Genomic DNA, 16137 nt, shown 5'->3' on the forward strand with positions numbered 1-16137 from the left:
CCGTGCATCTTGGCGGCCTCACAGTTTGGCGGGCAGCAACCTCCTTTGAAGAAGACCGCAGAGCCCACCTCACTGACAAAAGGCAAAGGAGGAAAAACCCAACACCCAACCCCAACCAACCAATTTTCCCCTGCAGCCACTGCAACCGTGTCTGACTTGTCGGACTTGTCAGCCACAAACGAGCCTGCAGCTGACGTGGACTTTTACCCCCTCCATAAATCTTCGTCCGCGAAGCCAAGCCAAAGAAGAATATATATATACATATAAACACAGAGAGTTGTGGGTGCCTGGAATGCATTCCCGTGAGTGGTGTGGAGGCTGGAAGTATAGGGGCACTTGAGATTCTGAGACAGGCACATGGATGGCAGTAAAATAGAGGATTATGAGGTAGGGAGCGTTTTTTTGGGGCACTATGAAATAGTGGGCTGAAGGGTCTGTATTGGGCTTTTATGCTCTATGTTCTCAAAAGGGGAAAAATCAGAAATACTTACTACAGCCGGCTCTTTACTTTTCAGTGGTGGTGGAGTGCTGCTTGTCGTAACGAGGGATGTGGGACTATTCAGCTGTGCCTTCCGCCTCACGTGAAGTTTGTCCAATCCATTTTCATGTGCTGCTTGGGGAGGACTGCTGTGAGGAGACGAAGGCTCCTGCAACATGAAACAGAGTCATTACTCCACAAAACAATGGCACAAAAATCTGACCAACAAGCTCTCAAATCTCCAGCCAGGTGATGGATCTTACCTAGGCCGGTGGAAATAGTGTGGCCGTAGGGTAGAGAGAAGTTTGGTTTATGTGCTATACTGGTGCTTTCTCCTCTGCTTCTAAAGCTCATTGGCTTTGGAGTGCAACACCCAATTATTGCTAATTAACCAGGGCAGAGAAGCAAGCCTTGTCAACGGGCCGATTTCTGGCCCCAAATCCACATACATCATCAGCAAGATGCAGTCTTGATAAAGGGCTTCTAATCCATTATGTTGACCAACCATTTCATTCCATGGATTCCATCTGACACGTTAAGTCCCTCCAGCTTCTCATTGCTTGCCAATGTAGACTTGGCTGGACATTTAGTGGGACAGTGACCATATTGGTAGCACTGCATCAGGGGTAAGGATCTAGCCTTCCAACGATTATAAAGGTTAGACTTTAATCATCAAACTTCCCATTGAGTGGATCCAGTTTTATGAAAAGTGTCAAAAAACTTTTAGTTCATGTTATAAATTTTTCATTAATCTACATTAATTACTGGCTGAGATTGGGTGAAGACTGGCATCGAGTCTTTTGTAGTCAGAGTTCCAATTGCTTACATTTTATAAACATTGTTAGTATCACTTCAAAATGTAACACCCTGCAATATTGTGTAGACAGACGGAAAGGAGACTTGGTCACTGTTGCCTGGAATTTAGGATGTGAGATGCTGGTCTGACTGAAGCTTTGAAAATTTTAGAGTAATTGGGTGCATAGAGGGAATCTATTTCTACTAAGTGCAGGTCTATGGAACAGGGCCTCAAATCAAGATGCAGCCACAAAGCTATGTAGCAATTTCAAACGTAGAAGGTGGCAGAAAATTGAAACCTATCTGCAAGTACCAGGTCTTCTTGGATATGGTGGGAAGGCAGCATATGGAGATAGGTGATAGATCTGTGACCATCTCACTGAACAGCAGAGAAGGTTTTAGTGTATGAAACAGCCTTCCCCTCAGGCAAGGTTCCCATGGCCAACAACAGTTATGACAAAGCCTTGAGCAACTCTAAAATGACAAAATCTTTGTTTTACAAAATGTTACTGACCTCGTTGGAAACATCAACTACAAGATTATCATCACTCCTGTCTTCATCACTGTCCTGTTTAAAAGCCAAAAAAAAGTATTAAACATCCTTAAGTGTGGCTGATCTTCCTATTAGTCATAATATGATTGAATAACTGTCAGCACATTGTCCAACACCATGTAACATCAGTGTCTTTGGTCGTGAAGTAAAAACAGAACAATGGTCACCATTAAAGGGAGTGGGGACATCAATCATAGGTCCAGCAAAGCTAGATCCAGGCTTCCTACCTCTGCATCCAATCTAAGGAGCTTTGTCCTATTTTTTGTGTCTCTCTCCAGCTCTAAACGTCTGGCATTGCTGCCAGAGCTGCTGTATCAGAAGCACAGCCACTGGACCCATGAAGAGCAGAGACCCAGCACTCGTCCGCGCAGTTAAACTGCTATCGGCTCTGTACAGGCTAATGGCCTGCTAAAGGTTATTGCAAAATCTTGCAACTTTGGGAGCTGAGCCCAAGATGGCAGCACCTACATATGGTGATGGCCACGAGGGGAAGCAGAGGACTGCCTCGGGCACCAGAAAGTGACCATGGCAGAAGACAGCGAGAGGGACTGAGGCTGAAGAACGCTCAAGTTGGTGTCTTGAGGTCAGGAACCTACACAGGCAGCAGGTTGCTGGGGACTACGGTCAAGTGATTCACACCATGCTGCGAACTGTTGGAGACTGGCTGAAGGGGAACCAAGATACAAGAGGGCGCTAGAGGCTTCCTGATTGTGTCAGAAGTTGCTGATATCCATAGACGCTCAGTGACTCTGGGTGGGGGTGGGGGGGGGACTCTCTTTTGCTTCTCTTTCTCTAATATTAAGGTGCTCTGGGCAATTTCTGCTGATAGCAAATCTTTCTCTGCCTTAAGGTAGATGAAAGGAAATTTCATGTAATAAACATTTGTTTGTTTTATTACATGACAATAAAATCTTGAAAAAAATGAATTTTTAATCTATATTGTAGGTCACATGCAAGTCTATTGTTGGTAAAGAAGCCCAATTTCCAGGATCTCTAGGATTAGTGTATACAAGCTGGAAAATGCACTTGATTCATTGGGTTGGGTCTGTGGTGCTGTTCATAGTAACCGTGTCGGATACTGGTAGATAAATAAAACTGACAGAAGCACAAGGACCTTTTCCTGTGTTGGATTGTTCCATGTTCCAAGATAGCCCAGCTATTGGCAGCTCAGCTACATGCTAGCCAAGCTGGTACAATGATACAAAATTAAGTGAAAACTTGGAAATTTGAATCAATAATTTAAAGAGAGCAAGGAAAATATTGCCACCAACGACAAGCCGTATGATCCTCTCTCCTGAATATAGTCAACAGTTTGCACAATTTCTGAAAGTGGTAGGGAGTCCATTGGCCATCAGCCAACATCAAAATTGATGCTCTTTAATCGTAATGTACAGACAGGTTGTTTCTCATGTTGGGAGAGTCTAGGACAAGACAGCACAACTTCAGAAATGAAGGCCATCCACTTAGAATAGAAATAGAATAGAAATTTCTTCAACTGGGTAAATCTGTGGAATTTGTTGCCACAAGCGGTTAAGGAGGCCAGATCATTGGGTGCATTTAATATAGAGATTGATAGCTTGTTGATTAACCATGGCCTCAAAGTTAAGGAGAGAGGACTGGGCAGAGGGGCTAAATGTCATTAATTCATCGTGGTGTGCAGATGTGAACGGTCACGTCCCAGTCCTGCTCCCCTGACCTGGAACAACTGGTTATCAAGTACCGCCCATTCCACCTACCGAGGGAGTTCACCACCATCATCCTGGTCGCAGTCTACATTCCACCCAAGGCTGTCAAGCAGGGACTGAGGCTGTGGTTAACAGCCATGAGACAACACATCCTGATGCCTTCCCGATCATCGTGGGAAACTTCAATCAGGCCAACCTGAAGAAAACTGGCAAACCACCACCAACATGTCACATGCGAGACCAGTCACTCGACCACTGCTGCACTACCTTGAAGAACATATACCGAGCCACACCACGACTGCACTTCAGCAAGTCTGATCTCCTGGCTGTACTTCTACTTCCGGCATACAAGCAGAGACTGAAGATCACAACGTCAGTGGTGCAGACTGCAAAAGAATGGTCAAAGGAGGTGGAGGAGGTCTGCAAGACTGCTTTGAATCAGTGGACTGGACCATATTCAAGGACTCATCCACAGACTTGAATGAATATGCAACGAATGTCACTGAGTTCCACCAGACCTGCACGGAGGAGTGTGCTCCCCAACCAGAAGCCCTGGATGAATCAGGTAAATTGAAACCTGCTGAGGGTGAGAACAAGGGTGTTTAAGGCCAGGGATCAGGATCTTTACAAGAAGATCACTGAAGCAAAGTAGCATTTCTGGAGGAAGCTCAAGACAGAGACAGATACACACCAGTTATGCCAGGGAGTGCAGGGCATTACAGCCTACAAAGTGAGAGTGAACGCTATAGATACCTGTGATGCTTAATTACCCAATGAGCTGAACACCTTCTATGTCTGATTTGAGAAGAAGAGCCAAAAAGTCCCTACTAAAACCCTTGAAAAGGCTGAGGACCCTGTAATATCTGTCTCTGAGAAGACAGAACATCATGCAAGAGGGTGAACCTTCGCAAGCTGTCAGGCCCTGTCGGTGTACCTGGCAGGGTATTGAAATTTGGCACCAACCAACTAGCCAGTGTGTTCACAGACAACTTCCAACTCTCATTGATGCAGGCAGAAGTTCCCACCTGCTTCAAAAGGCATCAATCACTAATTTTTACTGTGATTAAATGCTTTGAGAGGCTGGTGATGTCCAGAAGCAACATGTACCTCAGCACAGATCTGATCCACTGCAATCGCTCCACAGAAGAAGCAATATCGCTGGCTCTCTACTCATCTCTGGATCACCTCAAAAACAGCAAATTATTCATAAGGCTGCTCTTCATCGACTACAGCTCAGCCTTCAACACCATTATTCCTTCAATGCTGGACAAGAAGCTACAAACTCTGGGCCTCTGTACCCCCCTCTGCAACTGGATCCTTGACTTTCTCATCAAAGACTACAGTCATTACGAATTGGAAACAACGTCTCCTCCTCAATACAGCCACACCCCAAAGATGGTGCTTAGCCCACTGCTTATACACCCACGACTGTGTGGCCGGGCACAATTCCAATGCCATCTACAAGTTTGCTGATGACATCACAGTTGTTGGTAGAATCACAAATGGCAATGGGGAAGTGTACAGGAGGGAGATAGATCAGCTCGTTGAGTGGTGTAGTGACAACAACCTTCCTTGTACTCAACATTAGCAAAATTAAAGAGATGATTGTGGACTTCAGGAGGAAGTCAGGGGAACATCATCGAAGGCTCACTAGTGGAGAGGGTCAAAATTTCAAATTCATGGGCATCAACATCTCTGAGGATCAGTCCTGAAGCCTCTATGTCAATACAATCATGAAGAAGGTTCACCGGCAGCTATACTTTGTGAGGTGATTGAGGAGGTTCGGTATGTCACCGAAGACTTTCGTAAACCTCTACAGATGTACTGTGGAGAGCATTCTGACTGGTTGCATCTCTGCCTGGTATGGAGGTACCAACTCTCAGGACTAGAATAAACTCCAGAGGGTTGTTAACTCGGCCTGCGACATCACAGGCACCAGACTTCACTCCATCGAGGACATCTACATGAGGCGGAATCTTAAAAAAGCAACCGCTATCCTAAAAGACCCCCACCACCCAGGCCGTGCCCTTTTCACTCTGCTCCCATCGGGAAAAAGGTACAGGAACTTAAAGACAGGCACTCAGAGGCACAAAGACAATGGAGAACATACAAACTCCCTACAGGCAGCATCAGATTTGAACCTGGGAGGCTGGCGCTGTAATAGCATTGACCTAATTGCTATGCTAACCGTGCCATCCGCTGTTTTATTAAACAAGGAAATCTGCAGATTTGGCAACAACCAAAAGTGCTGGAGAAACTCGTGCAGCATCCATAGGAAGTAAAAAATGACCAACGTTTCAGGCCTGAGCCCCTTGTCAGGAAAACCAGAAATCCCTCTCCTTGCTCCCTCCTCCTGCCCTCAGTATTAAATCAGGTGTCTATATTTTGCATTTGAATGAGAATAGATTACAAAACAATTTAATAAAATATCAGCGTGAAAGAAGAAAAAAGTCATGTCCCGTGTGCAGGCTATTCTTTGACCTACCAATGGAGTTTATGCACAAGATGGCAGCGCACAACTATTTATTTAAGGCCAGCTGGGCACGAGAGTTTATATTCTGCTGTGTATAAATGCATTACACATTAAACTTTCTACTCTGATCTCAGCTGCTGGTTTCTCAGGAGCCCTTTTCCAACCTGCCTGCAAAAATAGATCTGTGATGAGATCATCTTTCAAGCAGACAGCTGAAGTAACATTAATCAGGAAACACTCTGTTCCTGCTAGACCAGACTCACATCAGTCCTATTTAAAGATGGTTTAGAGAAACCTAACTCTAAGATCATAGCAGCTTTACAGCTCTCAGGAACCCCTGACTCAGCATTCATCAATACTCCAGGGGTTAGTTTCCCTTCCACTGTCTCAACCCTGGGTAGTTTTCAGGAAGGAAAGATTAATCTTCAGAACACTACTGCAAGCAATCCCACAAGATTCTCCTGTGTTGCTTTAACTTGCTTTAAAGGCTTCTCACATTTAGTTATAAACTTATTGGAGCTAGGGAGATTGGCAAGGTCATTTGATATGACTGTCAGTCAGAGCTGGTGCTGAGTCACATGTTACATCCACTGACTGCCCATATCTTACTTCCGAGTTACATTAAACGCCATTCAGCCCATTGGTGGTGCTGGTTATTAAAGCAGTCCCACTTCTTTCCCTGTAAACTTTTCTTCATTGCAAAACCGTCAACTCCCTCATATTTCACCTGCCACACACTTATACTAGGGGCAACTATCCCGTTAACCTTCTACCATGTCTTTGGGACATGGAAGGAAACGTGGAGCACCTGGAGGAGACCTCGCAGTCAAAGGGAGACCGTGAAAGTTCCTCACCGACCGCACTCCAGGTCAGGATCGAACCTGGATCACTGGCATTGTGGGGTAGCAGCTCTAACTAGCATTGCATCACTATTGGCCAATAATGAGAACTAATATCTGGATGGGAGGGTTGAATAATGAATCCTCCATGATTTTGGGACCAGTGGAAGAAGTGTTAAAGCAAAGTTCGGCAGAAAAGGTTATCACTGTACCAGTAGCTGCAAGATGGCCAAATGGCCTCTCTGATTATATAAGAATGTTCAAACAAAGTTAGTAACCCATGTCGATCCTACTAATTCTATTAGAGTAACCAACTTCTTTAACAGGTTGATTGAAGATGAAAGGAAGATTCCAGATAGACATGTCATGCACAGATATCAGCTGCCTCAGAGGATCTTTGCTGATTTTATTGAGAAAAAGCAATCCTTGTGGATAGCTCGATGAAATGCAAAAATCTGGGCAGATACACTCAAGCCATACAAGTCTGGTCTTAAACACTCCTGGTGAAGAAATCTAAAAGCCTTGCCAGCGGCCTGCAAAACGCAATAAAGGAGCAGTAATGAATCATCACCAGTCAGTAATTTTTAATTCCTCGTTTTGTGCGCCAAGATCTGCATTTATTTAAAAGGAAAAAAGTGTGCCATTCCGACTTTCTCAAGTCCTTCTTTGAGATGGCTGCTCCAATTCCTTCCCAAGAGGAATGCAACAGCAGGGACCCAATGGGCAAAAGTACGAGGTGCCAGATCCAGTGTTGAAGAAAGCACGTTGGTATTTGACTCAATAGCCAGAGACGTTGCAGGCAAGAACAAGGAAGACCTTGTTCCTTAAACCTTTGGCCCATTCTCAGCTTGGGCATGGATCCATGCATCTTGCTTTTGGAAGTTTGGAAAGAACTTGGCAAGGGTGCAGAGGAGGCTTATCAGGAACAAAGGACTTCAGTATGTCGAGACAATGGAGAAACCAGGAATGTTCTTTCAGGGCAGAGAAGGTCAGGAGGTGATTAAAGAGATGCTTAATAGCATGTGGTGCTTCACTCAAGCAAATATTGAGTATTTAGTAAAACATAAAAGTCTGCAGAAACTGTGGTTGAAGTAAAAATGCAAAGCTTGCTGGGGAAACTCAGCTGGTCAATCAGCGTACTTTAGATAGCAAAACTAAAGATACATAACCAACATTTCGGGATTGGGCCCTTTATCAAGGTATGAAAAAATGTTGGCAGTGCACGAACAAAATGGTAGTGGGGGGAGGATGTACCCAAAGGCGGGAGGTAAGAGGTTGATAAGGAAGGGAGGGCACAACAGCAAACTGGGGGAGAGGGATGGCTCTGTGAATGGAGAGGGAAGGGGGTGGAGGAAAAAAGACAAAGGGAAAGGAGGGAGAATGGAGTGGGCTAGCAGAAACCGGAGGTCAATGTTAATTAATGCCATGCAGTTGGAGAGTTGCCCAGATGGAAAATCAAGCGTTGTTCCTGCATTTTTCGGGTGGTCTTGGTGGTCCATGAGGCCATGGACATCTGTTGGTCTGGCAAGTAATACTGCACTGTGTTAATTACATGATAATAAAGGAATCTTGAACAATCTTGAGTAGGTTTATATAGGTCAGCACAGCATTGTGGGCTGAAGGGCCTGGACTGACCTTTATTGGAGGTGGAAATCTTTTTCATGTAGTGTTGCAATCTGGAATACAGTAAAGCCCCTGTATCCAGAATTAAAGCAACCAGCAACCTCAAGCAAATGGCCAACAAAAAAATTGAGGAAAATGAATTTTTAAAATTAAAATAAATACAAATAAAATAATAGGCAAAAAATATGAAAGTTTAAATTGTATCTGAAGTAACATATATACCTTTGGTGGAGATGGGAGCTAATATTCAGCCAGAGGAGGGAGGGCCTTGGTCGGGCTTTGATCATAGAAGCTGTTTGAATAAAGTTGTGAAGCAGTGATGGCGTTGCCCAGGATGAAGAGTTAGTTGATGCCACTTGCCGTTGGAATCACTCTCTTACAGGGTCTCCTTATCCCTGCTTTGATAGGAGTGGTACTATTAATGTAGCAGTTAGCACTGCAGTGCCAGCGATCGACCATGGTTTGAATCCCGCACTGTCTGCAAGGAGCTTGTACGTTCTCCCTGTGTCTGCATGGGTTTTCCCTGGGGCTCCAGTTTCCTCCCATTGTTTCAAGCATACCAGGAGGTGCGTTAATTGGGTGTAATGAGGCAGACTCAGTAGTGAAGAGGGTCAAGAACTTCAAATTTCTGGGTGTCAACATCTCCGAGGATCAGTCCCGGAGCCGCCATGTTGATGCAATCATGAAGAAGGCTCACCAGTGGCTATACTTTGTGAGATGATTGAGAAGACTCGGTATGTCACTGAGGACTCTTGAAAACTTCTACAGGTGGACCGTGAAGAACATTCTGGCTGGTTGCATCACTGTCTGGTATGGAGGCGCCAACTCTCAGGTGAAGAAAAAACTCCAGAGGGTTGTTAACTCGGCCTGCATCAGCACAGGCACCAGACTTCACTCCATCGAGGACATCGACATGAGGGGGTGTCTTAAAAAAAGCAGCCTCTATCCTCAAAGACCCCCACCAGCAGGCCACGCCCACTTCACACTGCTACCATCGGGAAAGAGATACAAGAGCCTTAAGACGAGCACCTGGTGACACAAGAACAGCTTCTTCCCCACTGCCATCAGATTCCTGAATAATCAAAGAACCAAAGACACTGCCTCAGCACTGTTCTTTTTTATTTATTGTTGTAAGATGGTTTATGTGATGATGCCACAAAACACAATTTTGTGACTTGCCTTATGATACTAAATTCTGATTCTGATTCTTTTAATGCAGTCATATTAGTTAGGTATTGTAAGAACAAGTCTCAAGCAAATGGAATATATGTTTATCTGGCATCTACCAATCCCCAAAGGTGCTGGATACCAGCATATGGGTAGTAGTAAATCCCACTGAAGCTTGTCGTAGGGCAAATACACTAGAACTAATGTGGAGTTCTTGAGGATAATACACCTAGCAATAAGGATTTAATCAGGCATCTCTTCTGGGAATGGGAATTTGCCTTTGGCCATTTGCATTAAACCTAGGTGAGGGTGTTGGTTTCCCGCTGTAGGCACTGCCATTGCATTGAGTGATGGTGCCCAGTATATCTCTTTGGCTTGGCTTCGCGGACGAAGATTTATGGAGGGGTAATGTCCTCGTCAGCTGCAGGCTCGTTGGTGGCTGACAAGTCCGATGCGGGACAGGCAGACACGGTTGCAGCGGTTGCAAGGGAAAATTGGTGGGTTGGGGTTGGGTGTTGGGTTTTTTTTCCTTTGTCTTTTGTCAGTGAGGTGGGCTCTGCGGTCTTCTTCAAAGGAGGTTGCTGCCCGCCGAATTGTGAGGCGACAAGATGCATGGTTGGAGGCGAGATCAGCCCACTGGCGGGGGTCAATGTGGCAGGCACCAAGAGATTTCTTTAGGCAGTCCTTGTACCTCTTTTTGGTGCACCTCTGTCATGGTGGCTAGTGGAGAGCTCGCCATAGAACGCGATCTTGGGAAGGCGATGGTCCTCCATTCTGGAGACATGACCTACCCAGCGCAGTTGGATCTTCAGCAGCGTGGATTCGATGCTGTCGGCCTCTGCCATCTCGAGTACTTCGACGTTAGGGATGAAGTCGCTCCAATGAATGTATATCAAGGGGATACAACTGACACCTGATACCAGCTCAGACATTCCAGTGGATGCAACTACACACCAATTTGTCCCTGCAATTCTAAACACCATTTCTCACATTAACAAATCTCAAATAGGAGGTTGGTTAACGAGGAAAGTCTGCAGACGATGAGATTGTTGTGTAATACACAAAACTGCTGGAGAAACTCAGCAGGTCACACAACATCTCCAGGAAGCAAAGGGTAACCAACGTTTTTTGGCCTGAGCCCTTCAGGTGTTTGTTCCTACCTGGATGAAGAGCTCAGGCCTGAAACATTGGTTACTCTCTGCTTCCCATAGATGCTGTGTGACTTGCTGAGTTTTCCAGCACTTTTGCCAATCAGGAGATTGCTATTCATTTCAGAGACTCAGTGGAAGGATTGGCTTGCTTTTTAAATTTGGAGTCATTGCCTCATATCCGACCCAGTCTTTAATCTACAATTTTCATTCCAACTGTGTCACACATATGGAGATAAGCAGTGTGATCACCAGACCACAAGATCAAGGCTCACAATTTAACCCATGAGTTAGGATTAAACTTCCTTTATGACAAAAACAATTCACTGAGGCAAAACAAAAGAACAGGAACATTGGCAAAGATTCTGCTGTTTAGCTGCTTGGGGATATCAATGCACAGGGGGAAGCAGAGGAGGAATTTTGCTTCCTAATTTTAGCACAGGAAATTGGAGTGAATACACTTCTGGATTTTTGGGGGTGGGGGGTAAAAAGCAGCCTTGCAAAAGAAAAACCCCAAAGGAGTGGCAGAGTAACTGGATTATATACTGACTCAGTCAAAGAATAACAGGTGAGAGAGGGAATTTTTTTAAAAAAAACAAGCTCATGAGGTGTCCTGATTTCAGTTATCAGACTCCAGTCACGATTCTATCATCAGCGTTATCAAACAAATGTGCAGCAATTTTGTCGAACGATTCACTTATCAAAATATACTGATTACTTTTTGCCTTGTTAAACATGACAAATAAACATTCCACCAACATTTTTATTATACACTGGCAAATCTGCTTGATCGCAATGATGGTCTCACAGAGATGGAATGGAATGTAGCAAATTTCTTGGTGGTTGGCAACTCGATGAAGAAAACTCTGCCTGCTCTTTAAATTTTAAATGTAAACCTACAGCAGATTAAAGACACTTTTAACCCACAAGCCTGAGCCGCCAAATTATACCCAGGTACATTTTTGAACAGTGGGAGGAAACCAGAGCACCTGGAGGAAATCCACACAGACACAATGAAAACGGACAAACTCCTTACAGTCTGGATTCAAACCCTGGTCGCTGGCGCTGTAATGGCATGGTGCTAAATATGCTACCCCTTCCCCCTATTATAACACCAGCAAACATTTGCATTGTGGGAAAGGGATTGGAGAGTGGAAGGAGAAAAATAGGTTTCCCATTTGTCTTTGCTGGTCGAGTTCAGAGGTTAATAGTGTGCAAATGGGAGGGAGAGAGAGGGACATACACAAAAATTTGAATGGTCTCTCCTTGAGGTCAATCGAGTGGAGACACTCAGTGCCAGATTTAGACTTGGTAAGGCCCTAAGCTCTATAAAGCTTGGAGGCCCCTTGTTAAAAAAAATTACAGTACACATTATTTTCAAATGAATGCCTTTACGGATTACATATTTATCATTTGGTTGCCTTGATCTCTATCAGAGATGATCATATAGTACAGCCTGGAAACAATGCTTAAATGTAATTTTTTTTAAACATAGTTTCAACATAAATTAATATATTTTTGAGGCCCCTGCAGATTGTGAGGCCCTTGTTTAGCTTCCGCTAAATCTGCCTGTCACTGCCAGCACTTGAATTGCTGAACAAGTGTTGATAAATGATTGCAATAGTAATGGAGAAACGAAAGCTCTTGTGCCACATGATACAGAAATAGTGACCTTCAGAATATGTCCACTCGAACACAACAAAAAGCACAGATCTAAATCAAAGTCCATTTGAATGGCGCATCAATATTAAATTTGCAGTGATCAAAATGGAAAAGCAGCAGGGTTTGGAGAAAGGGGAAAATATTCAAACGGCAGACCTACATAGTCATTCACCAAATCTCGGTCTTCAGTCCTCTTTTTCTTGAGGTGGATGGGATATTCGGAGGAGTTTCTTGGCTTGTCTCCATTGGATGAGTGCACAGAACTCTGAAAAAGGCAAGATGACCCAGTTTACCATTTGGGGAAGAATAGGTAAGATGAACAGATGGGGGGGGGGGGGGGGGAGGGGGGGGGGAGGGGAGAGAGGGAAAGAAAATAACAAAAGACAGCATGATTCAGGCAGACCACAGATTTCAGGACCAAATCCTTTACCACAGCTAGCAACCAAACCATGCAGGACCTGGGCAGAAGTCACTCAGCTGAGGCTTTAAGGCAGTGGGGGCCAGAAAATGCTGAAAGTTTCCCTATCTTTTCCATCTCAGTATTTAGCTATTAAAAACTCAAAATCCATTGTGTTAAGAATGTTTAATTAATGTTCGTCTTCTACTCATTCCCCCGAACAACTTTCTCACGTTTATTAAGTTACCCTTGGGAAGTTATTATTTAATCTGCTGCCCAGCAGCTTCCAGGTCATAGTTGAAAAACTCTATCTACACTGGTTTATGCCTTCACGACAGTGGCCACCTTTCCAGATCAAATCATTGCTTTAATACAACAGGAGACAGATTTTGGCCCTTCAACATCCATTTGAAAATTCAGTGAAGGCCAGCTCAAAACACAGTGTAGCTGCAGAAGGCATCACAAGAGGCTAATCTTTCTTCTCATCATTATTCTAGAACACGCATCTGTCAACAAAGAGTTGACTTGAAACTCATTAGCAGAATTGACCAACCAGTCTTTGGCAAGGATAGTTGGAGCGGCCAAGAAAGTGGAATTATGAGTGACAATGAAGGAATGTTACCGTTTACCTACCGGGGGAAAGCGAACAGAGAACCCGGCATTGCCTCCAAGCAGGAGCACCAAAGATCGAGTGTTGCATGTGCCAAACTCATTACCGCCCAAATAAAACTGATGAGTTTAGAATCAAGGTCATGTACAAAAAAAGACAGAAAATGCAGGTCAGGCAGCATCTGTAAAACCCCCAGAATCGGGCATCTATTGGGATAAGTGCTGAATAAGTGAATTTTCCAGTTGCTTGAGATTGCGTGTTGCATGATTGGCGAATTAATGGCCTTGCGTTCCAATTTTAAACTTCCATATTTCTTACCTATTTATTTTCTGCAATTTTTTTTGCCAGTTGCTTGAATTCCAGATAACAGGTGTTGTACTATATTTCAGGTGCAAGAATCTTTCTGACCAAGTTTGCTTTTCCAAGGCCATGTCATGCCTGTGCTCCCTTATCAGGCTCAGAACGAGTTAGATGCCACCTCATACCACATGGTTGCAACGCCTCAGGTGCAAGGGATTACAGAGGAAGTGGTTCAGATTAGATAAGCATTCAGTTTTTGTACTTTGAACATAATTAATTGATAGCAAAAGGGTAGAACATTACAGCAGGGGTGGAGACAGTCAGCTATTAATATCTCCTTAGCTAAAAACACTAACCCAATATAAACCAAATCAGAAAAAGAACCTTTGGGAACTAAATCCCCCACTTACACTGCGATTCCAGGTTTGGGTTTGACTACTTTATAAGGCAAAATGCTCAAGTTTTGAATTCAGAGTTGGTATTCAATATGTTTCAAACCCATGAGAACATTTGGTCGATTAAATGTCAAGGATGAATTCACATAGAAAAAAGGAGGCCAAAAAAAACTTTCCAGATCCCCACAAAAGCAATTAAAAAAGAAACATGGGAGAATCAACAATATTCCATCTGTAAACACGGTTTCTAGCTGAGCTTGGGTATGAACAAAACATTAAGGGGTTTGGTTAACTATCCTTTGCTTCTCCAAATAGTCTTTAGAGATATGGGGCTACAGCTGTGTTTGTTAATGGGCAATAATACCAAAGTGCCGAAAGCATCATGTGTGACCAGATAAATTGGCAGTAGCTGCTTTGAGTACATTTTCTCACCACAAGGTTGCTTGCCCACTGACATAGGAATAAGTACACTCTTGTGAATGACAGTCAAGCATGATCGCCACACTTAGATGCAACCTTGTTCCCCTACAACACTACTGATAACAGGTAACATTAAATGCCTCTCCTGACCCCAAGTCTCCCATGCCCCTGACATGGACTTGTGTGTTGTTAAACGTACACATTAGAGCTCCAGGAAATGCAGTGCAACTTGCTGCTGTTTTACTGTCCTCAAGTACTTTGCACATTTGTAACTCAATGTTTCTTAAAAGGGAAATAGATGTGGCATAATTAGCAGATCGACATGTCAATAACACCCCAAGCACCTTTACCCCAGCTTCCCACATACCACTGAAGTAAAACACAAAAGTCTGTAGGCCTCGTGATTGAAGTAAGAATAGAATGCTGGAGAAACTCAGTCAGTCAGTGTCCTTTATAGAGCAGTTTTAACTTCAGCCAAAAACCCAGTATTTTTAAAAATCTTTGCTATCTAAAGGACACTGTTTGATCAGCTGAGTTTCTCCAGCAATGTCTCTGACATTGACAGTGCTTTCTAGAATCATGTACATGGCTGTCTTTCCTTTGCAAGTGTGGCAGTGAGCTAGTGGTGGTCAACCTTGTTATTCTTAACATTAATTTTAAAATCTCAGCGGGTTCTTGTTTTCTTGCAACAGCATGCACCATCATTGAGCAGATGTGTCACATTATAGGGTAATATTCCAGCCATGCAGGCAAAAAGCAATCAGCGCAAAGGCTTCTGAAAAACCACGGGACCCATTTCTAGCCAAGTACATTCTGGATTCACTCCCATCCAGGTACCGAGGGAGGAATTAAGCATTAGATTTTCTACGTCAGCCCTTGGACTGCACTCGTTGGAGGACAGAAGGATAAGGCCCTCATGGGGGCATTTTGAATGCTGAAAAGCGAGGTTGTTTCCCATGGTAGGGGATTCCAGGACATAAATTCTGGATAAAAGGGCATCAACAGATGAAAAAAAATTTCTTTAGTCAGAGGGCTGTGAATCTGTGGAATTTGTTGCCACTGGCAACTGTTGAAGGTGTAGTTAAGACAAAGATTAACCAGTAGTTGATTAGTCAGGGCATCAATGGATATGGAGAAAAAGCCGGGGAGTGGGGGGCTGAGTGGGAGGATGGATCAGCTTATGATTAGAATGGCGGAGCAGACTCGATGGGCCAGTGGGCCAACTTCTACTCGTACATCCCATGATCCAGAATTCAATTAGCAGGTATTTAAGCAGGACTTGTGTCAACAAGCCGATTCAAAACCAAACTCGCTCAAGTGAAATCCCTCCAAAAGAAAGGAGGTTTGAGGGAAGAATCGTAATGCTTTTCTGTGAAGTGGCTCAGATGAGAGTTGAATATTTGATGTTTTGGCAGGAGAGAATATTTTTATTAGCATGCACAACCTTGAACCTGGAGATCTTGTGTCAGACTTTTCCCTCTTTATCATCAAACCTCCCTGACCTGACCCCAACCAGTTCTACGCCTCTGCAAGGGCAGTATGCCAGGTGTTGTTCCATTGATTTACAATACCTCAACATCGCAGAGTTTAGA

The 16137-nt window shown here is 44.0% G+C and overlaps 1 protein-coding gene across 1 annotated transcript in view; it reads right to left on the bottom strand.

Annotated features, from left to right (window-relative positions):
* Positions 1–16137, bottom strand: part of LOC138758772 (transducin-like enhancer protein 1) — a 157349-nt gene that overhangs the window by 32988 nt on the left and 108224 nt on the right. Inside the window, exons 9-11 of the mRNA XM_069928145.1 lie at positions 12584–12688; positions 1788–1841; positions 492–647 (exon numbers count right to left, since the gene is read on the bottom strand). Coding sequence (XP_069784246.1) covers positions 492–647; positions 1788–1841; positions 12584–12688 — 315 coding nt within the window. The remainder of the gene's footprint in view (positions 1–491; positions 648–1787; positions 1842–12583; positions 12689–16137) is intronic.

The sequence above is a fragment of the Narcine bancroftii genome, chromosome 3 (assembly GCF_036971445.1).
Source record: "Narcine bancroftii isolate sNarBan1 chromosome 3, sNarBan1.hap1, whole genome shotgun sequence".
Classification (NCBI taxonomy): Eukaryota; Metazoa; Chordata; class Chondrichthyes; order Torpediniformes; family Narcinidae; genus Narcine; species Narcine bancroftii.